Source organism: Notothenia rossii, assembly GCF_949606895.1.
Source record: "Notothenia rossii genome assembly, chromosome: 10".
Taxonomy (NCBI): Eukaryota; Metazoa; Chordata; class Actinopteri; order Perciformes; family Nototheniidae; genus Notothenia; species Notothenia rossii.
In genome coordinates, this window is record NC_136908.1 from 62,983,633 (window position 1) to 63,006,083 (window position 22,451).

Here is a 22,451-nt window from a genome sequence, read left to right on the forward strand (position 1 = left end):
AGAGGAGAGGAAACAAGTGGGTAGGATACTAGGGAGGAGAAGTAAAAGGACAGAAGGACACAAATGGGGAGAGGAGAGGAAACAAGGTGAGGAATTGAGTGGGTAGGAAACAAGGGAGGAGAAGTTAAAAGAGAAGGACACAAATTGGGAAAGGAGAAGAGGAAATGAAACAAGGGTGGAAGCTAATGAAGTTAAAACAAGGGGGGAAACAAGAGGAGAGGAAACAAGGAGATAAGGAGGTTATCCGAGGTAAGGATCGTCTATAATTAAGGAAAGGAAGGAGGAGTGATTGATGGAGAAGGAGATAGGAAGGAAAGGGAAATAAACAGGAAGAAGGAGGGAAGGGAACGAGGACAGAAAGTGAAAGTATGAAGGAGATTAAAGAACAACAAATAATGACGTCAGTATTCATCGAGGCTTTGAATAAATAAACAAAGGCTTTAGAAACCGGAGAGCGAATGATCGCCTGAACGTCACAGGAAACACAGATATACAGTGAGGCAAAAAAGTATTTAGTCAGCTAGTAGGCCTGTAACTTTGATCCTAGGTATACCTCAACTATGAGAGACAAAATGAGAAGAAAAATCCAGTAAAATCACATTGTCTGATTTTTAAAGACTTTATTTGCAAATGATGGAAAATAAGTATTTGGTCAAAAACAAAAGTTCATCTCAATACTTTGTTATACCCTTTGTTGGCAATGACAGAGGTCAAACGCTTTCTGTAAGTCTTCACAAGGTTTTCACACTGTTGCTGGTATTTTGGCCCATTCCTCCATGCAGATCTCCTCTAGAGCAGTGATGTTTTGGGGCTGTCGCTGGGCAACACGGACTTTCAACTCCCTCCAAAGATTTTCTATGGGCTTGAGATTTGGAGACTGGCTAGGCCACTCCAGGACCTTGAGATGCTTCTTACGAAGCCACTCCCTCGTTGCCCGGGCGGTGTGTTTGGGATCATCGTCATGCTGAAAGACCCAGCCACGTTTCATCTTCAATGCCCTTGCTGATGGAAGGAGGTTGTCACTCAGAATCTCACGATACATGGCCCCATTCATTCTTTCCTTTACACGGATCAGTCGTCCTGGTCCCTTTGCAGAAACACAGCCCCAAAGCATGATGTCCCCCCCCCCCCCCCCCCCCATGTTTCACAGTAGGTGTTCTTTGGATGCAACTCAGCATTCTTTCCCCTCCAAACATGTCTAGTTGAGTTTTTACCAAGAAGTTCTATTTTGGTTTCATCTGACCATATGACATTCTCCTAATCCTCTTCTGGATCATCTAAATGCTCTCTAGCAAACTTCAGACGGGCCTGGACATGTCCTGGCTTAAGCAGGGGGACACGTCTGGCACTGCAGGATTTGAGTCCCTGGCGGCGTAGTGTGTTACTGATGGTAGCCTTTGTTACTTTGGTCCCAGCTCTCTGCAGGTCATTGACTAGGTCCCCCCGTGTGGTTCTGGGATCTTTGCTCTCCGTTCTTGTTTCTCATTTTGACCCCACGGGGTGAGATCTTGCGTGGAGCCCCAGATCGAGGGAGATTATCAGTGGTCTTGTATGTCTTCCATTTTCTAATAATTGCTCCCACAGTTGATTTCTTCACACCAAGCTGCTTACCTATTGCAGATTCAGTCTTCCCAGCCTGGTGCAGGTCTACCATTTAGTTTCTGGTGTCCTTTGACAGCTCTCTGGTCTTGGCCATAGTGGAGTTTGGAGTGTGACTGTTTGAGGTTGTGGACAGGTGTCTTTTATTCTGATAACGAGTTCAAACAGGTTCCATTAATACAGTTAACGAGTGGAGGACAGAGGAGGCTCTTAAAGAAGAAGTTACAGGTCTGTGAGAGACAGACATCTTGTTTGTTTGTAGGTGACCAAATACTTATTTTACAGAGGAATTTACCAATTAATTCATTAAAAATCAGACGATGTGATTTCCTGGATTGTTTCCCCCGATTCTGTCTCTCATAGTTGAGGTATACCTAGGATGAAAATTACAGGCCTCTCATCTTTTTAAGTGGGAGAACTTTCACAATTGGTGGCTGACTAAATACTTTTTTGCCCCACTGTATATGAACATAATTATTGTAAAAAGTCTCAAATCACAAAAATCACCAAATTAAAAAGATAAATAAAACACAAAACATGTAAAAGATAAATGCTAAATGTACCTAATTTGTTATTTTGATAAAAATAAAAATACCAAGTCAATCAAAAAAAGAATAAAAAAACACAAAATAATCTCTAAATTAATGCAAAATGTACCTTTTTATGTTCTAAAAAGTCTCAAAATACACTAACAAATCTCAAGGAAGCGTACAACTATATCAACGGTCAGACTATCGTTGAAATCCTTTCTTTGTTATATTATTAGATTTGATTTATTATTATTCTATTGGTGCAAATAGTGAAAAATGTCCCAAAAGAAACTCAAAAACTCACCAAAATATATCCTTACATTTTTGATATTGTAAATTGTCTTGAAATATAACAAAACAAACTAAATCTCTCTTTTGTTCCTTCACAATAACATGCCAAAATATTATTTCAAGGATCTCACAGTGAAACAGCTTGCCCGTAAAGCTCGTAGAGAATAAATAATAAAACGTAAACGAACAGAGAGGAATTCAGTGAGTCATTGAACGCAGCGCCGTGTTGACGTAAGACTAAAAATAACTGGAGGGGACAGACTCACTGTCTGAGTGCGCGTGTGTGCGCGTGTGTGTGTGTGTGTCTAAGTGGGCGTGTGTGTGTGTGTGTGTGTGTGTGTGTGTGTGCGTGTGTGTGTGTGTACGCGCGTGAGTATGTGTGCGTGTGTGTGTGTGTGCAGCTGGTTGCTCAGCTGTGTACCCTTACATAGTGATGATGGAGATAAACACACGACTCTCTGATACCTGACGTAGCTTTAACGAGTGTTTCATTTAAAGAGTTCCTTTTCTGCTTCTTGGAGCTGTTCCCTTTCCTGTTTGTCAAACTTTTTCATTCCAATAACCGTTTAACCAATAAAAAAACACTGACGGAGCACCTAACTCCACAAATATCCAAAAACACATTGTTTTTCTAGAACAAATTACAAATCCCCTGAAAACGGTCCAAACAGGTGGCAGCATGTGTGACGAAGGTGTTGGGCTACATCACCCATCGAAACGTAACCTCGCTCCATGCGGAGACATTCCTGCGGAAGACTTACATTTATTTATTTATTTAAAATGTGAAATGTTACCAATATACTCACGGACCACCAGGGGGCACTCATGGACCATCAGTGGTGCGCGGACCACACTTTGAGAAGCACTGCTCTAGTCGTGTTCTACATGTGTTCGTGCATGTCAATGGTCTGCAGAGGCTAAAATCACAAAGTTCCAGAACATAATGACATCACTATGGAACACTCGCACTCCTATTGGCTAGCGCTCCCACACCTCGTAGGTGATTTCCAGACATTTTACTTCTCATTTTTTTTACTTTCCACATTTTTTCGGGACAGTTTTCAGATACTCACATTTAGAAACAAACATTAAGAGACTTTTCTTTACAAACTCGGACATACAAATCTTTTTCTTAAGTTCTCCAGGTTTTTTCTTCCAGGTATTTTTCATGTTTTTCTTTTGGATACTGGCAACATATTTTCCTGATATTTTCTGAAACTTTCTGAGACATTTTCTCACATTTTTTGGAAATCTTGAAGGCATTTTTCTCACTTTCTTTGGCCTTTCGTCAGTAATCTTCCAGGTTGTTTCTCAGCATCGAGCGGCTGTTTCGGGCTGCGCTGCTTTGAAATCTTCATGTTGGTATCTTTGTCCCTTTCAGCCTGTTCGCAGCTGCGTGACGATCCCACATCACTTTTTAAAGGCTTCAGAAAGACTCAATCATCCGGAGACACACGGGTTCTTCTTTTTGATTTGGATTAGTAATAAATCAGGAAACAGATCTGCTGCTGAAACATGAACTCTGACGACCTGCAGAGGAGGAAGGAAGCGAGCGGCTGCAAAGCTTCATCTTTATTGTATTTAGACATTTTGAGCACTCCAGGTTTCAGTTTGGAGATAAAACTTCTTCCTCTGCTGTGTTTACAGCTGGCAGCTCAACGAGGCTCAAACTGTGGCCCCGGGGACAAAAGGAGGTCCTAACGTGGAGTGGATGGGGCGACAGAAAACATCTCTAGCCCTAAACAGCTGTTCAATGCTGAAAAGAAAACCTGGAAGACGACTGAAAAGAGGCCAAACAAAGTGAACCAAATGTCTTGAAGATTTGGGTTAAATTATAATGAAATACATTTTATTTGGGGGGCGCCTTTCATAGCACCCAAGGACACCTTACAGGGCATAGGGGCAATATAGGGATCAATTAAAACAGTGGATTTAGTGAAATATTGGCCGGGGGAAAAAATGTCTCAAGAATGTCCAGAAAAATTTAGAAAATGTCTCAAAGTTTCAGAAAATATCAGGAAAATATGTTACAAGTATCCATTGGCTGCAGAGCAAAGAACATGACCAAGTTAGGAAGATCAGCTGGAGAGAGGAGGAGAGGAAACTAGGGAGGAGACGAGGAGAGGAGAGCAGAAGAGGAAAGAAGGAAAGGGAGGAGGAAATGAGTAAAACAAGGAGAGGAAACAACAGGAGAGGTAAAAAAGGAGGTTAGGAAAGGAGGAAAGGACACACATGGGGAAAGGAGAAAAGAGGAAACTAGGGAGGAGAGCAGAAGAGGGAAGGAGATGAATGAAGGAAAGTAATCAAAGGAGGAGGAATGGAAAGGAAACAGCAGGAGAGGTAAGAAAGGAGGTTAGGAAAGGAGAGAAAGACAAATGGGGAAGGGGGAGGAGAGGAATCAAGGTATGTATTGGTCAACAGCTCAGAGATGTCCCGCCCCCTTGACTTTTATTTTATATTTTTTAATATTAAGGTATACCTTTTGTAAAATATGTTGCCCCCTCATGTCGTTAAAAAGTCACAATAAAACATGAAAAAGTTTGTTCTGAAATAATGGAAAAAAACAATAATTAATATTCATGTTATTCATGGGTGTTCTCTTTTAACCAATCACATTTCACCATCATCTCCAGCAGCCAATCATTGAGCAGCAGTCAAACTTTAAATGCTCTTCATCTCCTCTCATAAACCACAGAATTAAAAAGGTGAAATCTCATTCATCAATCAAGTGTGTGTGTGTGTGTGTGTGTGTCTGTGTCTGTGTCTGTGTGTGTGTGTGTGTGTGTCTGTCTGTGTGTGCGTGTGTGTGTGTGTGTTTCTGTGTGTGTGCTTCTGTGTGTGTGTGTGCTTGTGTGTGTGTGTGTGTGTGATTAATACTAAAGTCATATAATAGCATGTCATTCATGGGCGTTCTCTTTTAACCAATCACATTTCACCATAATCTCCAGCAGCCAATCATTGAGCTGCAGTCAAACTTTAAAATGCTCTTCATCCCATCTCTTCTCAGGAAAATAGATTTTATAACCCACAGAACTAAAATGGTAAAATCTCACTAATAAAAATAATGAAACACAAATAATGTTTTAATTTCTTTATTTCCCTTTTTCTTTAGTATGACACTTGACGTCCTAAACTTAATTCAAGTTAGGCGATAAAAAAAAAAATAGAAATAGTGGTGAGGAATCGAGTGGGTAGGAAACAAGGGTGGAGAAGTTAAAAGAGAGAAGGACACAAATGGGGAGAGGAGAGGAAACAAGGTGAGGAATGGAGTGTGGAGGAAACAAGGGAGCAGAAGTAAAAAAAATATATCCTCACAACGAGATCAGAGTACAGTTTATAATTAAAACAATCAAAGCTATTTCAACAACACGGTCTAAGATATGTAACGCTTATTGTAAAATGGCTTTTGTTATATTGTGTATGTAGCTCGATTACCTGGGGATTCTTTTGGGATAATTTATGAGAAAAAGGCAGCGGACAAATAACAGAAATACCACCTGATAACTTCCTTATAATTAGATGTTAAGCTTTTCTCATGTAACATGGGGACAGGTTACGAAGAGGAACCAGCAGAAACACTAATACGGGTGCTTTTAGCAGACGGGCCCAAAATGGTACAAATTATTTCTTTACAAACATTTTACTGGATTTTGTTCCTCGAGGCCACAGTGAGATGGAAACATGGACATTGTTACATTTAAAGTCACATAATGTAGATATTTACGTAGTTTAACAGCTTTTCACACACTAACATTCACGTTTGCTTCCAATATTAAAGTCATGGATTAAGGTTACAGCAGCACTGAGGTCACATGGGTCCTTTGGGCTCTGCTGATTGGCTCCTGATATTCAGGCGGTGGTGGTGGTCGCGCCGTCCTTCCTGCTGATCTGACAGTAGAGGATCATAGAGAACACCATGCCGAAAATCTGCAGAAAGAGCGAGAGAAACGCGTTCAAATCAGCCGTCATACGGGGATGGGGGGGGGGTAAAGAAGCACTTTAGAAGGTAAAAATGTAAAATCCCTAAGTTCCGGAACAATGTGACATCACTAAGGAACACTTGCGCTTCTATTGGCTAGCGCTCGAACACATTGTACGTGATAGGCTAAGGGGCGGGACATCTCTATAAGCTGTTGACCAATCTAAACAGAGCCAGCCGGCTAACCAATCAGAGCAGACTGGGCTCTGGCTTCAGACTGGTGGAGAGGACTCTTTAAAGTAGAGACACTACATACTGATATACACCTGAACATCAGCAGGAGAGGACTCTTTAAAGTAGAGACACTACATACTGATATACACCTGAACATCAGCAGGAGAGGACTCTTTAAAGTAGAGACACTACATACTGATATACACCTGAACATCAGCAGGAGAGGACTCTTTAAAGTAGAGACACTACATACTGATATACACCTGAACATCAGCAGGAGAGGACTCTTTAAAGTAGAGACGCTACATACGGATATACACCTGAACATCAGCAGGAGAGGACTCTTTAAAGCAGAGACACTACATACTGATATACACCTGAACATCAGCAGGAGAGGACTCTTTAAAGTAGAGACACTACATACTGATATACACCTGAACATCAGCAGGAGAGGACTCTTTAAAGTAGAGACACTACATACTGATATACACCTGAACATCAGCAGGAGAGGACTCTTTAAAGTAGAGACACTACATACTGATATACACCTGAACATCAGCAGGAGAGGACTCTTTAAAGTAGAGACACTACATACTGATATACACCTGAACACCAGCAGGAGAGGACTCTTTAAAGTAGAGACACTACATACTGATATACACCTGAACATCAGCAGGAGAGGACTGTTTAAAGTAGAGACGCTACATACTGATATACACCTGAACATCAGCAGGAGAGGACTCTTTAAAGCAGAGACACTACATACTGATATACACCTGAACATCAGCAGTAGAGGACTCTTTAAAGCAGAGACACTACATACTGATATACACCTGAACATCAGCAGGAGAGGACTCTTTAAAGTAGAGACACTACATACTGATATACACCTGAACATCAGCAGGAGAGGACTCTTTAAAGTAGAGACACTACATACTGATATACACCTGAACATCAGCAGGAGAGGACTCTTTAAAGGAGAGACACTACATACTGATATACACCTGAACATCAGCAGGAGAGGACTCTTTAAAGTAGAGACACTACATACTGATATACACCTGAACATCAGCAGGAGAGGACTCTTTAAAGTAGAGACACTACATACTGATATACACCTGAACATCAGCAGGAGAGGACTCTTTAAAGTAGAGACACTACATACGGATATACACCTGAACATCAGCAGGAGAGGACTCTTTAAAGCAGAGACACTACATACTGATATACACCTGAACATCAGCAGGAGAGGACTCTTTAAAGTAGAGACACTACATACGGATATACACCTGAACATCAGCAGGAGAGGACTCTTTAAAGCAGAGACACTACATACTGATATACACCTGAACATCAGCAGGAGAGGACTCTTTAAAGCAGAGACACTACATACTGATATACACCTGAACATCAGCAGGAGAGGACTCTTTAAAGCAGAGACACTACATACTGATATACACCTGAACATCAGCAGGAGAGGACTCTTTAAAGTAGAGACTCACCAGCAGGATGGCGATAGCGAAGGCGATCCCCAGCACCACCTCCAGGTGTTGCTCCATCAGGTTGATGATTTTGTCCGAGCAGCTCTGCAGGGAGGGAGCAGGACGTCAATAAAACTGTACTTATACTTATTTAAATATTAACGGTACACTATGGGATGTCTACCTCTTGGTAAATAGCGTTGGACTTGCAGTCTGTCTCCGTGGCGTTGCAGCGACACGAGTCGGGTATTTTCGTCCAATCAGAGGGTCCGTCAACGAGCCCACAACACTTCAGCTGGAGGAAACACAACAGAACATTTAAGAATTAGCTGCTTATACAAAACACTCGCTGCTAAGTAATATATATGTGATGGGAAAACACTGAATGTCCTCTTCCATCATGAGAGCAACATGATAACAAAGGTATCAACTGTAGCTGTGAACATGACAGGATGTGTGATTACCTAGAAGAGCATCAGGACTGTTTGAGGCATATGATAGCTATGTGATTAACATGATGATTCAGCCTCTATGGAGAGAGACATATGACAAGCATGATCATTTCTGACGTGGAGCTAATCTGAATTGACATTGAATACTGCTTTCTATTCCTCCATCTTGTGACTGTGGAACTCCCTCTCTTGGATATCAGCATGTGAAGGCCACTGTTCAGGAACTAGTTGATGCTCTGTAAGTGCCACTACGTTTTTTTGTACTGCTAAATACTGCTCGTCACTGTACAGTTTTTTATATTTGACATTAATGATGTGACCGTCTATGTCTCCTGTAGATATTTAATCGCTGTTAGTGTACAGTTATCATGCTGCTGTTTTTATTGTATGTTTGTAACTCACACAAAACTGGCACAGCAATTTCCTTCGGGATAAATAAAGTCCTATCTTATTCATTCAAATTTCCTATGAACGTTATCCAGAGCTGGAGATATATACATATATATGTTTTGTTCCTTTTGTATGCTGTGCTTATGTCCCACCTTGGGATCAATAGCGTACGTCTTGTTTGATATCTTTGTTTCCATCTAACCTTTTATATTTGCAATCACACGTTTTTGCTTTTCTTAATTATGTAAGCGTTAATTATCGGTGTGTGTCTCTATATTTGGTGTATACAAGTCTATAGTATAAAATAAATCCCTGTTTCAATAAAGAATTTAAGAAATGTGATTATTTCTTTCTTGTGGGTCTAATTATTCTAAGAAATTGACATGTTTTAAACATTTTATATGAAGAATGTCCTTAAAATCAATCACTAAAACTGCTCTGGAGTCAGTTTTTATTAAAGTCTCTGGAAATCAATTGTGTGTGATCTTCTACAGCTGTCTTTAGTGTGTGTGTGTGTGTGTGTGTGTGTGTGTGTGTGTGTGTGTGTGTGTGTGTGTGTGTGTGTGTGTGTGAGTGAGTGTTACCTCTTTCTGCAGTTTCTCCAGGTCTTCAATCACATTGTCTGGCTGCGACGACAGTGGGATGAACTTCTTCAGACGGTCCTTCATCCAGACCTTCACCTGCGCACACACACAAATAAAAACATGAATGAAAGTGTTTTCTCTGTAATTAAAATAGAAACACTATGATGTCACTTCCTGTTTACCTTCTTCTCCTCCACGGCTCCCAGGATGCCGGCAGCGAGCAGCAGGACGAAGATGACGAGGAGGCTGACGAAGAACTGAGGGGAGAAAGGAGGTTCATTTTCATCTCAGTGTGTTGCTGGTGTTTACTAATGGGATGTTGAAAATAAAAAAAACATTGGGTAACATTTTTTCATGACTTAGTATATTATGACTCTTTTCAAATTTCTTAAGACATATAGTATGACTTCCTCACCTTTTTCAAGATACTGTACCAGAGTTTCTCAAAGTGTGGGGTGCGGCCCACTGGGGGGGCGCAGAGTTGTGATAGGTGGGTCGCAAATGGACGCGATGAACGGGAGTTTTTATTTTTTTAATAAATGTTTTGGACCTCAGGCCGGAATCGAACCTGGGTCCTCGCGGGCGTTAGTGGACTGTTACAGCCGGAGACTCGCAACGGCGGGTGGGGTTAAATTGAATACATGTGTTTTTAGTAAACACTGAAAACGGGTCCCACAGACCCAAACAGCACACAAAGGTTAAAGGTAAGCATATAATAATGTTCAAGTGTGCTAAATATATACACTGCAAAAAACAACACAAAGGAGTAAAAGTAGCACGATTTGATTGGAGCGATGAGGAACAGGTGGGGGTTGAAAAGGCCCCCCTGCTCAAAGTGGGGAATGACAGAACAAGTTTGAGAACCACTGCACTATACTACAACCTTATTTCACATATAACATTTTTGAAAAAAGTCATTGTAAGTTATATTTATTTACTTTCTAGAAATTATTTTTTTTTTTTGTCTGATCTATAATATAAGGGATAATGTGCAGCGAGGCGGTCATTACGGGTGAGAAGACCACCGACAGGCTGATCAGGAGTCCGACGCGAAGCGGACGTCTTATTTTATATATCTTTGTTTCCACGTAATATTTTCTTTCTGTGAATCAGAAAGCCTTTGCGTCTGATCTGTAATAATCTCACGTGATCCTCACCAGCAGCAGCAGGCAGCGGTTCTCTCTGATCGCTCCGCAGCATCCCAGGAAGCCCAGCACCAGGATGATCACTCCGATCGCGATCATCAGGTCGACCCCCGGGAGAGACTCGCTGGTGATCTGAGGGGAGAGAAGAATATCACTCTGATCCGTGGAGAACATCCCATAATATCACTCAGAGGAGAAGAGTTAACATATTAACATCTGAGGGAGAGAACATCCCATAATATCACTCAGTAACAGCAGAGGAGAACATTTCAATATTTACATCCGTCACTGTTGCCCTGTGGAGAACATCCAATAATCCAACTTTATTCATATTGCACATTTAAAAACAATTATTTGATATCTGATGATGAATTTTAACCCTGTTGTACCTTTTTTTGCATTATCTGTTTGTGTAACATAACAATAAATGGAGGCAGTGCAAACATTTTTGTATCTTTTCTTTGCATACAGTATGACAATAAGAAGAAGGAAATCAAACGATGAGTCTGCATGGTGTAGTTCTCACCACGTTTCCATCCTTGGAGACCTTCAGGTAGATGGAGACGCCGAGGATGATGCAACCACTAATCTGTAATCAAAAGAAAAAGAAAGATTTAGTTTAAATACAGAAAAATGTAACCGTGTTTATTTGGTGAGACGGTGGCGCCCTCTAGTGGAGAAAAGCTGCAGCGAGTTGAAAACAGCTGGTGATTGAAATAATGGTGGATTCATTGTTGCAGACAATTAAAAAGCATTTTGTGTCACAAATTTAACAATATATGTATATATTTGTTCCCCTACGGTCAACCAGATTAGCTTTTATTTTAATTTGTGACACGAATGAACCTTTTATATATATATATATATATCCAAATGAAACTCTTTTTTGTAGTTTGGTTTCAAGGTGTTGGATAGTAAAATGTATTATTTATCCAATACGACTTTATGAGGACTGTTATCACCCGATTAATTTTATTTATTTATATTCTGCTTGTTTGGTCCCCCCCCCCCCCTGTAGTGTGTTCTATAGGTTTGTGTGCATGTAAACGGTCTGCAGGGGCTCAAATCCTGTAAAAGCTGGGCTGCGTTCAGGACCGATGACTGATATTTATTATTCAAACACACAAACATACACACAAAATCTGCCATCAATATTTCATCATGAGAGCTGAAACAGAAACCAGACACACAGCGTCACCATGGAGACGAACACATTAAAGATGATTAAATAAAAACACAAACTCTGCTCGGACCTGCCTTCAAAATAAAAGCACACTGTTGTTATTAAATGTTAAACAATACATTTAATTTAGTTTAGTTTTTTTTAAAGTAAAATGTCGTTGGGATTTCTAAAATGCACTTTAATAATACAAAATATATACACTTATTTTTTTAATGTTACAGTCTAAACTCCTTGACTTTTTTATTTTAAATGTATTAATTGACCGATGATTCAATATATCGAAATCATAATTGCCTTGCTATTTAATTTAATATTTATACAGTTTTTACACACTTACACTTTATTTCACATAAAATGTCTATCATTTAGATTCAAAGTTCATTAAAGTCTTGAATGTAATTTATCCATTTTATTTGATTGAAACAAACACCCATATTTTCTTTTACTTTGAAATGTTTATCCTGCTATTTCTGAATTATATATTTTACAATATCAATAAACTCTAAAGGGTGAGGATGGAAAAATGTGATGAATTAATCATTGTACTCTGAATTAACGGAAACAGACGTGACCTACACACACCACACCACACCCTGAACAAAGCATTCCCCGGATTTAAAGGCTAAATAAATAACAGGATTTGCTGAGTCGATCCACCGCACTCACCAGTAAAACCAGTACAACTGTCAGGTAGGAGAAGAACTACTCAGTTACTTTGAGTAACGCTCTTGTCTGCCTTGTTTGAAGACAAACACAAAGCGTGCTGGTGGAAACAATCCTCCTTCAGTCAGAGGGTTAGTTTGTTATTGAGACGTCGACCCGCATTATAAGAAACTAAAACTATAAAATGCTGAATCATACTGGTTTAAAAACAGATTTAAAAGAAGACCTCCTCTCCTGCTGATGTTCAGGTGTATATCAGTATGTAGTGTCTCTACTTTAAAGAGTCCTCTCCTGCTGATGTTCAGGTGTATATCAGTATGTAGTGTCTCTACTTTAAAGAGTCCTCTCCTGCTGATGTTCAGGTGTATATCAGTACGTAGTGTCTCTACTTTAAAGAGTCCTCTCCTGCTGATGTTCAGGTGTATATCAGTATGTAGTGTCTCTACTTTAAAGAGTCCTCTCCTGCTGATGTTCAGGTGTATATCAGTATGTAGTGTCTCTACTTTAAAGAGTCCTCTCCTGCTGATGTTCAGGTGTATATCAGTATGTAGTGTCTCTACTTTAAAGAGTCCTCTCCTGCTGATGTTCAGGTGTATATCAGTATGTAGTGTCTCTACTTTAAAGAGTCCTCTCCTGATGATGTTCAGGTGTATATCAGTATGTAGTGTCTCTACTTTAAAGAGTCCTCTCCTGCTGATGTTCAGGTGTATATCAGTATGTAGTGTCTCTACTTTAAAGAGTCCTCTCCTGCTGATGTTCAGGTGTATATCAGTATGTAGTGTCTCTACTTTAAAGAGTCCTCTCCTGCTGATGTTCAGGTGTATATCAGTATGTAGTGTCTCTACTTTAAAGAGTCCTCTCCTGCTGATGTTCAGGTGTATATCAGTATGTAGTGTCTCTACTTTAAAGAGTCCTCTCCTGCTGATGTTCAGGTGTATATCAGTCTGTAGTGTCTCTACTTTAAAGAGTCCTCTGCTGCTGATGTTCAGGTGTATATCAGTATGTAGTGACTCTACTTTAAAGAGTCCTCTCCTGCTGATGTTCAGGTGTATATCAGTATGTAGTGTCTCTACTTTAAAGAGTCCTCTCCTGCTGATGTTCAGGTGTATATCAGTATGTAGTGTCTCTACTTTAAAGAGTCCTCTCCTGCTGATGTTCAGGTGTATATCAGTATGTAGTGTCTCTACTTTAAAGAGTCCTCTCCTGCTGATGTTCAGGTGTATATCAGTATGTAGTGTCTCTACTTTAAAGAGTCCCCTCCTGCTGATATGAACACACTACAACAGAGATAATAATTGAGGAAACAGTTGCAGTTGTTTAACTGCATTCAGTATTTTCCCTGTGTGGTATGACTATATTTACTTTGAATTACTGGAAATGAGCTCGTTCAGAGGAGGAGGGACTTCCTGATTTATCACTGGAAAAATTAACAGCCTCACAAAGCCAGTGTTTACATTAAAGGTGGGAGTCAATGGTTACCAAAAAACACACAAAGATTCAATGAAAAGCCTCTCTAGGAGTTGTTATCTCTTGCAAATCTGATTCAAACACAATCTCCCCACCCCACACACAAAGCCTGCAGAGCAACATAGCTCTGAAGGCTTCAGTTACTCTGGAACAAAAACACACCCTCTGAGCACACAGTGGCACGTTTACTCCTTATTAAGATCTGAGGGACAGATTACAAACAATGACATCACCACCGCTAAGCTAAAGGAGGCTAATGTTGGGCTATAAAGGAACTACAGCACGGTCACATGACTTCACCACCGCTAAGCTAAAGGAGGCTAATGTTGGGCTATAGAGGAACTACAGCACGGTCACATGACTTCACCACCGCTAAGCTAAAGGAGGCTAATGTTGGGCTATAGAGGAACTACAGTATGGTCACATGACTTCACCACCGCTAAGCTAAAGGAGGCTAATGTTGGGCTATAAAGGAACTACAGCACGGTCACATGACTTCACCACCGCTAAGCTAAAGGAGGCTAATGTTGGGCTATAGAGGAACTACAGTATGGTCACATGACTTCACCACCGCTAAGCTAAAGGAGGCTAATGTTGGGCTATAGAGGAACTACAGCACGGTCACATGACTTCACCACCGCTAAGCTAAAGGAGGCTAATGTTGGGCTATAGAGGAACTACAGTATGGTCACATGACTTCACCACCGCTAAGCTAAAGGAGGCTAATGTTGGGCTATAGAGGAACTACATCACGGTCACATGACTTCACCACCGCTAAGCTAAAGGAGGCTAATGTTGGGCTATAAAGGAACTACAGCACGGTCACATGACTTCACGTCACCACCGCTAAGCTAAAGGAGGCTAATGTTGGGCTATAAAGGAACTACAGCACGGTCACATGACTTCACGTCACCACCGCTAAGCTAAAGGAGGCTAATGTTGGGCTATAAAGGAACTACAGCACGGTCACATGACTTCACGTCACCACCGCTAAGCTAAAGGCGGCTAATGTTGGGCTATAAAGGAACTACAGCACGGTCACATGACTTCACGTCACCACCGCTAAGCTAAAGGGGGCTAATGTTGGGCTATAAAGGAACTACAGCACGGTCACATGACTTCACGTCACCACCGCTAAGCTAAAGGCGGCTAATGTTGGGCTATAAAGGAACTACAGCACGGTCACATGACTTCACGTCACCACCGCTAAGCTAAAGGAGGCTAATGTTGGGCTATAAAGGAACTACAGCACGGTCACATGACTTCACGTCACCACCGCTAAGCTAAAGGAGGCTAATGTTGGGCTATAAAGGAACTACATCCTGGTCACATGACTTCACGTCACCACCGCTAAGCTAAAGGAGGCTAATGTTGGGCTATAAAGGAACTACAGCACGGTCACATGACTTCACGTCACCACCGCTAAGCTAAAGGTGGCTAATGTTGGGCTATAAAGGAACTACAGCACGGTCACATGACTTCACGTCACCACCGCTAAGCTAAAGGTGGCTAATGTTGGGCTATAATTTCCCTTAGCCTTTAAGAGTATTTCTCCATCTTGGGTATGTGTAAAAACATTGTGATATAATAATTACAAGCTGCTCCTTGTGTCTCCTGCTAACCAGAGAGGAGGCGTTTCATTCCTCAGCAGTTTGTAACTCAGTAGTAATGAGTCATTGTGAAACTGATCGGCTGGATTACATGTAGACCTTTTTTCAGACGAGACATAAAAAACTGGAAACTCCTGCAGTGGGAAAACTACTAACAGAGGTGTGTACAGTCAAAGACACAGGAGCATTGTAGTTAGGGAAAGTTAGGTATTTTTTTAGCCATATCGTGAAATAATTTATTACCAATAGCTTTTTTTACCATATGTTCCTATAGGTGTCTAGTAACACCTCCCGATTTATCCACAGCCAAATCCTCTGGGAATTGCCTTGAGAGCCAATCAAAGTTAGGGTGCCCATAGGGCGTGGGTAAAAATAGTGAAAAAAATGTTTCTACCAAAAGTGACTTTTGAGATGTCTAACTAGGGGTTTTTAGGGGTGCTGAATCTGTCCCAGTCATTGGTTTTGAGTAAAAATGACTCCAACTCCATAAACAATCCATAAAAAGTGGTTTTATTGAACAATTGCAAATCAAAACTAGCGTTATTAGTTGACATTTTAACAAACCTCATCAAACTCCCCTGCATCTCCCTCACTATTATTATCATCTGGCTGGTTGATGTTCTGGCAAGAGTTACCATGACAGTTCCCACAAGCAGAAATACATTTGACTCCTTGCTTTTTACAGCAGCACCTGAGAGTGCCACAGTCACCTGCGCAGTTGCAGCAGACTAACTTCAGAAGGTAATCTGGTGCCATGGGATCTGTTGTAGGGACTGGTTCATAACCATGTTTTCCTTGTTTCCATCCATACTCAAGGACATCCAAAGATGGACTTTGTAGCATTAGCCAATCTCTGGTCTGGAGATATGCCCGCAGTGAGTGCTGTGCTGCAGCTCCTGTAGTTGGAGGCAGTTTCTCAGGCTTGATGCTCCCAGCTGCCGCCCGCTTGCTGAAGATATCAAATCTTAAATCTTCCAAATCTCCAGATGGATTACCACGGAATATGTTCTTGAACAGTTCGCAGCCAGCTTCGATGATGTCACTTTTCTTGGCTCTGATGTCACAGAACACATCCATGGCCCGCTCTGATTTGTCAGTCTGGCAGAGCTTGCTGAGCAACGTTGGTTTGCTAAACCCAGAAATTGCTGATACAGTATCACAGCCAGAGAAGCTATGTAGGAATATAAGGTATTTACGGTACCTCTCCGGGAGTGCCTCTCGAATCTTTCTGACATCATAAGATGTATCTTTAGCTGTCGTGAGGAAGACCGGGTGGTTTGCCCTATGATGGACCAGCATAACCAGGACGTCTGTGTCCTCAGCCCTCACCTCAACAGAAGACTCTATTGCCTCATTTAGTGCTGCAGACACGATGGAGGTGTCAGCATCATCAGAGCATAGTTGAACACTGATCCTAGCTCTTTGGAAGGTCTCAGCAAGGAGCAGAATGAGCTGAGCCTTGTTGTTCTTGTTGTCAAGAAACCTTTCCCGCGGAATGATGTTTTTTAAGTCTGGACGAATCTGAATGTCACAGCATGCATTCTTGGTTCGTCTCAGGTGGTCATGGTCCTTGGTGGAGCTACCATATCCATCAAAGACCACAGTGATCCGGACGTGCTGGCTACCCATGGACATCACAAACCGGAGGTAGCTCTCAGTGATGTCCTTCCACGTGAGGTTAGCCTCCCATTTGACGCTGTGCAGGAGCCAACCGCCATCAACCACCAGGCTTGTGCAGGTTAGTTTTTCAACAGGCTCCACAAAAGCCTTCAGGAACTTTGCTAGGGCAGCCTTGTCTGGCTTTCGCAACTTCTGATTCTTGTCAAATAGAGACATTGGTGTTGGCGTCAACTCAAAGCGCAAAGCTTCTTTGGTCTTGACTTCACGCTCACTAATGATGATGAGGCGGTTGAAGAGCTTGAGTGAGTCAGTGATTAGCTTCTCTCCATTGATTTTAGGAGCAGATCTGAGGCTTGCCAATGACTTGACCTTGTGCTTGGTTTCCATTGCATCCAGAACAGTTTTCCCATCCATCTTGGCCTGTATGGCTCTGCCAACCTCCTCTGCCTGATCAGCATTGACTGAGTCCCCAGGAGTGCTGCTGAACCCCGTCGAGAAAGATACCAGGGTCTTACTGTCCCGTATGGAATCAAAGGGGTTGACTTCCTCCAACCATCCAACTATGGCATTAACAGAGTCATTGTCTTTCTCCATCTGGGCTTTTGTGATGTCTGTGTGGATAGGTACCCTACGTTTGTTCATTACTCCTTCAAGCTCCTGGTGAATGAATGAGAAGTGGTTGAGAGTCTGAACCCAACACTTGTGAGCAGATTTGTTCCGGAACCGCCCTCTGCTTAAACCACCTGAGGATTTGGCCTCACGCATGAGTGTGGTTTCTATTGTGATGTCAGTCCATGTGCCTGACCACTCATGGTCTGAGAACCGGACTACATGGTTGCCATACACAGTAAACTTGGACAGAGTTTCCTGGAACATGGGACAGTCCTGTCGCTGCTGCATTAGTTGTACATAGAGCCTTGCTCCCTTTGCGTACTGATGGTGCCCTGCTGCTGCAAAGGTGTTCAGCATTCCAATGATGCAGCTGAGGTGACCTGTGTGGTCTGGGACACGCTCACTCCTGATAAATACCTTGATTAGATCGATTCTGCCATAGTACCAGACCCAGAGTGCAGGTGTTCTTCCAGCCTTAGACAAAGTCTTCAACCTCTCCTCCATCCTCTCCTTGAACACAGTGACTATCCTTGGTGTGTCCATGGAACCTGTTAGAGATAGACAGTTTTAATTGTATTACTACATAATGAGAAAATATAATTCGGCATACTCCGAGATAGTTTGAGACACAGATTAGGGAAAGGTCAAATTACCTCTTTTCATTTCTTTTGCAGTCCTGATGAAGTTCTCCATGTCTTCATAGTCCTGCTCGCTGAACGCAACATCTTTCAGCAAAAACTTGGTAATTGCCGCTGATGCAAGAAGGTGGAACCGGATGGCCTTAGCATAAGCCCTGCCTGAGAGAATGTGTTCTGCAGTGTTGCTGCCTGGGTAAACTAGCTGTATCAGCTCTTGCAGCCCTGAGTCTGCCATAATAACCCCAATAGAGCCCAGGAAGCTTTTCAGGAGATGAAACCCTCCTAGTCTAGTGATGATGGGCAAGTCAGACTGGAGAACTATCTGAGTTGCTTTCAGCCATATTGGCATGTCAAATGTGATGACAGCAGGAGACTGACCGCTGCGTAGGCACTCCATTAGAGTAGTGTAGATGGTTCTGTACTCGTTTGGGTCACCCTCAATGATTGGAAGAAACTCAATGAGGGACTTTTTCCTGCATTCAGTTTGATGTATGGATTTCATGAAGCCATTCCAGTTCGGATGTTCAAATGTGGCGTTGTAATTCTTGATAGCCCATCCTGCCATCCAACCAATGTCCCCTGACTTCAAAACCGGAGGGTCTTGGTGGAGATCAGCTATGGGAACCAAACGGATGTCTGCCAATCCTGCTTTGTTTTTTGGTACAAAGGACAGTATTTTCACCTCTGTTGCTTTGAGAGTTGCTACCTTTTCCTCAACTGCCATGTTCCTCCTTGGTATGGTTGTGTGAAGCTCATGTTGTCTTGTTGCTGGAGCAGGAGAAGTTACTCTGATCATGCCCATTGCATGGAATGCTGTGTTTCCTTGTAGTGAGGCAATGTTGAGATCTATATTATCACCAACACATTGATGAACAGTGCTATCGGCAGGAACAAAGAGGGCAAATGTTTGCTGATTCTCTTCATGCATTCCAGAACCACTCTCCTCTTGCTCCTCTGGCTGTTCTGCAGATAGGACTGCATCGACCTCTGCTTCCTCATGCTCCACAACATCTATACCATCTTCATCTGTGATTATGGTATCCTGGTCCATGCTACCACATCCATTTTTCACGTTCAAGTAACAATACTTGTAGTGATGGAGCTCAACATATGATTCAGAGTATCCTAAGTGATGAATACGGTCAATCAACCACTTTGATCCAAACATGTGGTCAAGCTGAATTGTAAGTCCAAGTTGGGAGGGCATAACTCCTGATCGAGGGCGGTATGCTTTCAGCAGGTTCTGTCCCCACATTGCCACCTTTTCGTCAGTTTTTACAATTGCCTTCAGCAACTGCTTGAGGCTGTCAGGAATCAGAGCAAGTTGGCTCTGTGTATTGGTCATGCTGTCTACTGAGGGATACTGCTTTGTGTCGAGTGAAACTCTTGCCAAGTCTCCACAGATCAGATGAATGGCAGTGGAAATTATGAGGTCTTTAAGTGCAGAATCATCCATGGTTTGTGAGGGGTTGATGACCTGCTGATGGTAGTCTCGGAGGATTGCCTCTGTAGTGTCTTTTAGCCACACAATGAATCTTCCTCCCTCATCTAATGTGAAACAGAGAGACTCCTCATAATGTTCCTGAAGCTTTTTTTTAAGATACATCCGTCCATATGTGAGACTTTTGTCCTCCGTGGGGTCAAGTTCTTCCATCTTCATGTGGATCTCAGCGAGACTTGTTACACCATGCTCCACTTCTTCATCCATCCATTTGCACAGTTTCTCAAACAGCAACTGCCTCTCCTCATCTGTAGGCCGTCCGACCTGTGGGGGAAAAACAACTTTTAATTGAAATGATTGGCTTCAGAACCTTGTCTACAGAGTCTGGGACTTCTGGTCTTGAAAAAAATATATTACCCCAGAGTTTGTAACTGGGTTCTCGAACTGGGACCTGCACCGAAGATGATACAGTGCCTCTTCAGCTACCAAATCTATTATTCCAGACAGGCGACCAGCAACTTCAACTCCCCAGGCATCTCCTCGTCTCACAGCTGTCTCCAACAAATTCCTTTTCAGTCTGTCCTGGAAGCGATTGTCAGGTGCACGATACAACTTCCGGGCTGTGTCTGGGTTATAGCCACATATATGATTTACTAAAGAGAGTTTTAATTTGAAAAAAAAGAAAGACCTTTCAAACTCATTCATGAGAATGTAGAAGACAGGCAACTTACTAGGGTATTTTACAAGCATTTCAACATTGATGCTCTTATTGCAGAGGATACAAACATCACGGTAGACCAGGTGTGCTGATGGGGTTTGGAATGTGGAGCTACCAGCACTTGAAGTACTTGGCCCAGACAGTACGCTGCGTCTTTTCATCCTGTCTGATCGTTGGTCTTGAGCATCTTGTCCTTTGGATGGATGAAAGACAATTTCGTGAGCTTTTATTCATGCCACAAAATGTATTGGATTGAAATGATGAGTTGAACGGAATGATTGACAGAAAGTGGCAACAACATTGACATAATGAAAAAGAAAACCTGAACGTTTCGCAATGGATACACTTCTCGAACGATGGTACAACTCGGTTCTACAATCCAAATGGTACTTCAGCTTGGGGTCATCTCCATCATTCCAGTCCTCATGTAGTCTGTTGATCAGCATTGCATCATCTACGATCTCAGAATAAGATAATAGCTGCTGATAACCTTTGTGAGTGACTTTTGAGAGTTTTTGCATTTCAGTCCCAGGACCACCACAGATGAAGCACCTCAAACCATGACAATTTGTGGTATCAACTTCCATACTGTCCTAAAAAGACAAGACAGCTCGGTGAACAATTACTTTTTCTTTTTGTTTACTAGGCAAGGCAAGGCAAAGGCAAGACTTATCAAACATATCATGCAGAATGGGTCCACACAGCCACATTAATAGATTATGTGTAACTATGAACAATAATCTCACTTTGAATCATATAGTGAGCCCACTATAAAATGACACAATTTACAACACAATTAATGTTGATCAATGACACAGAGACTATTTATAATGGTTTATTTAGCTAAGGTACTAGATTTGATATTAGCCTAATGTTAGCTAACTTAAGCTGGATGCTAGCTAGCAACATTCATTTTAGGCTGTAACTAAGAGATAAAAATGATGCATGGGCCTATAAATAAATGTATAGCCAACTAAACTTTAGAAAGCAAAATTATTTACTTACCATGTCAGAAAGTAACTTTGTTGTGGGCGTGTTGGAGCAGTGGTTAGTGTCTTCGACTGGTATACGGGAGGCCTGGGTTCAATCTGCACGCTTTGAATAAAAGCAGCTGCAAAATACCTCTACCTTGATATTCTCCACGTGCAGAGAAGTAATTATACTGAGCACGTACCTAGCAGATGTCATTACTGTAGTGTCTTTTAAATTCAGAGTGGATTATTCAATGTGTAGAATACATTTTTCACCCCAAATCCATAGGTTAAATTTGACAGATCAATATTTCAGGGTTAAGGAGTCATTTTGACTCAAAACTAATGGCTGGGATAGATTCAGCACCCCTAAAAAACCATAGTTAGACATCTCAAAAGTCACTTTTGGTAGAAAAAATGTTTTCACTATTTTTACCCAGGCCCTCTGGGCACCCCAACTTTGATTGGCTCTCAAGGCGATTCCCAGAGGATTTGGCTGTGGATAAATTGGGAGATGTTACTAGACACCTATAGGGACATATGGTAAAAAAAGCTATTGGTAATAAATTATTTCACGATATGGCCAAAAAAATACCTAACTTTCCCTAACTATTGTGAAAGAAAAGACATCAGACATGTTTTCTATAGGGTGTACAACTGACTGTAGAAATCAATCAGCGTCTTTGAGTTTTTAGACATGTGTCATGTATTATTATGAATATGAAATGGCCAGGAGAATTTGTAAATTGGGCGGATTATCAAAGTAGCAAAAAGCCCATCAAAGTTGTTTGTTTACTTTTTTAAATGTTCACTAATCTGCTACCCAAGTACCAATTCAATTACTTTTAAAACCCTTTTTTTCTTCTTTTTTTTTTAAAGAGACCAAAGTACTATCACTGCTGC

The 22,451-nt window shown here is 41.6% G+C and overlaps 3 protein-coding genes across 6 annotated transcripts in view; all 3 read right to left on the reverse strand.

Moving 5' to 3' along the window:
- Nucleotides 1-3,617, reverse strand: part of LOC307021913 (uncharacterized protein) — a 14,580-nt gene extending 10,963 nt beyond the window's left edge. The window contains exons 1-2 of one of the 2 annotated variants that reach the window (XM_079654441.1): nucleotides 3,215-3,617; nucleotides 1-260 (exon numbers count right to left, since the gene is read on the reverse strand). The exon at nucleotides 1-260 is cut by the window's left edge and continues 632 nt beyond it. The gene's annotated coding sequence lies outside the window, so the exon portion shown is untranslated. Of the gene's footprint in view, nucleotides 531-3,214 lie in introns of those variants that run through there. The other variant, XM_079654440.1, reaches the window with a different exon arrangement.
- Nucleotides 3,618-5,496: 1,879 nt separating this feature from the next.
- Nucleotides 5,497-22,451, reverse strand: part of LOC307021914 (tetraspanin-8-like) — a 22,216-nt gene continuing 5,261 nt past the window's right edge. The window contains exons 2-8 of the mRNA XM_079654442.1: nucleotides 11,152-11,214; nucleotides 10,638-10,757; nucleotides 9,663-9,737; nucleotides 9,481-9,576; nucleotides 8,239-8,349; nucleotides 8,076-8,159; nucleotides 5,497-6,347 (exon numbers count right to left, since the gene is read on the reverse strand). Coding sequence (XP_079510568.1) covers nucleotides 6,270-6,347; nucleotides 8,076-8,159; nucleotides 8,239-8,349; nucleotides 9,481-9,576; nucleotides 9,663-9,737; nucleotides 10,638-10,757; nucleotides 11,152-11,214 — 627 coding nt within the window. The 3' untranslated portion in view covers nucleotides 5,497-6,269. The remainder of the gene's footprint in view (nucleotides 6,348-8,075; nucleotides 8,160-8,238; nucleotides 8,350-9,480; nucleotides 9,577-9,662; nucleotides 9,738-10,637; nucleotides 10,758-11,151; nucleotides 11,215-22,451) is intronic.
- On the reverse strand, nucleotides 16,038-22,159 carry LOC307021908 (uncharacterized protein). Of its 3 annotated transcripts, none has more exons than XM_079654433.1 (5): nucleotides 20,900-22,159; nucleotides 20,591-20,770; nucleotides 20,277-20,485; nucleotides 18,434-20,183; nucleotides 16,038-18,328 (listed from the first exon to the last, which is right to left on the reverse strand). In XM_079654433.1, the coding sequence occupies exons 1-5, from the start codon at nucleotides 21,162-21,164 to the stop codon at nucleotides 16,104-16,106; spliced, it is 4,629 nt and encodes a 1,542-aa protein (XP_079510559.1). In that variant the 5' UTR covers nucleotides 21,165-22,159; the 3' UTR covers nucleotides 16,038-16,103. The 3 variants fall into 3 exon arrangements, with proteins under 3 accessions (XP_079510559.1, XP_079510558.1, XP_079510557.1); XM_079654432.1 differs by having other exon boundaries at nucleotides 20,277-20,512; XM_079654431.1 differs by having other exon boundaries at nucleotides 20,277-20,770.

Bases quoted from the DNA above. Each gene is read 5' to 3' on its own strand.
- LOC307021908 (XM_079654431.1), bottom strand. From the start codon at position 21,164: ATGGAAGTTGATACCACAAATTGTCATGGTTTGAGGTGCTTCATCTGT. The intron at 20,184-20,276 runs GTAATATATTTT...TTTCCCCCACAG, and splicing joins ACCCAGTTACAAACTCTGGG to GTCGGACGGCCTACAGATGA. The intron at 18,329-18,433 runs GTAATTTGACCT...TATCTCTAACAG, and splicing joins TGCAAAAGAAATGAAAAGAG to GTTCCATGGACACACCAAGG.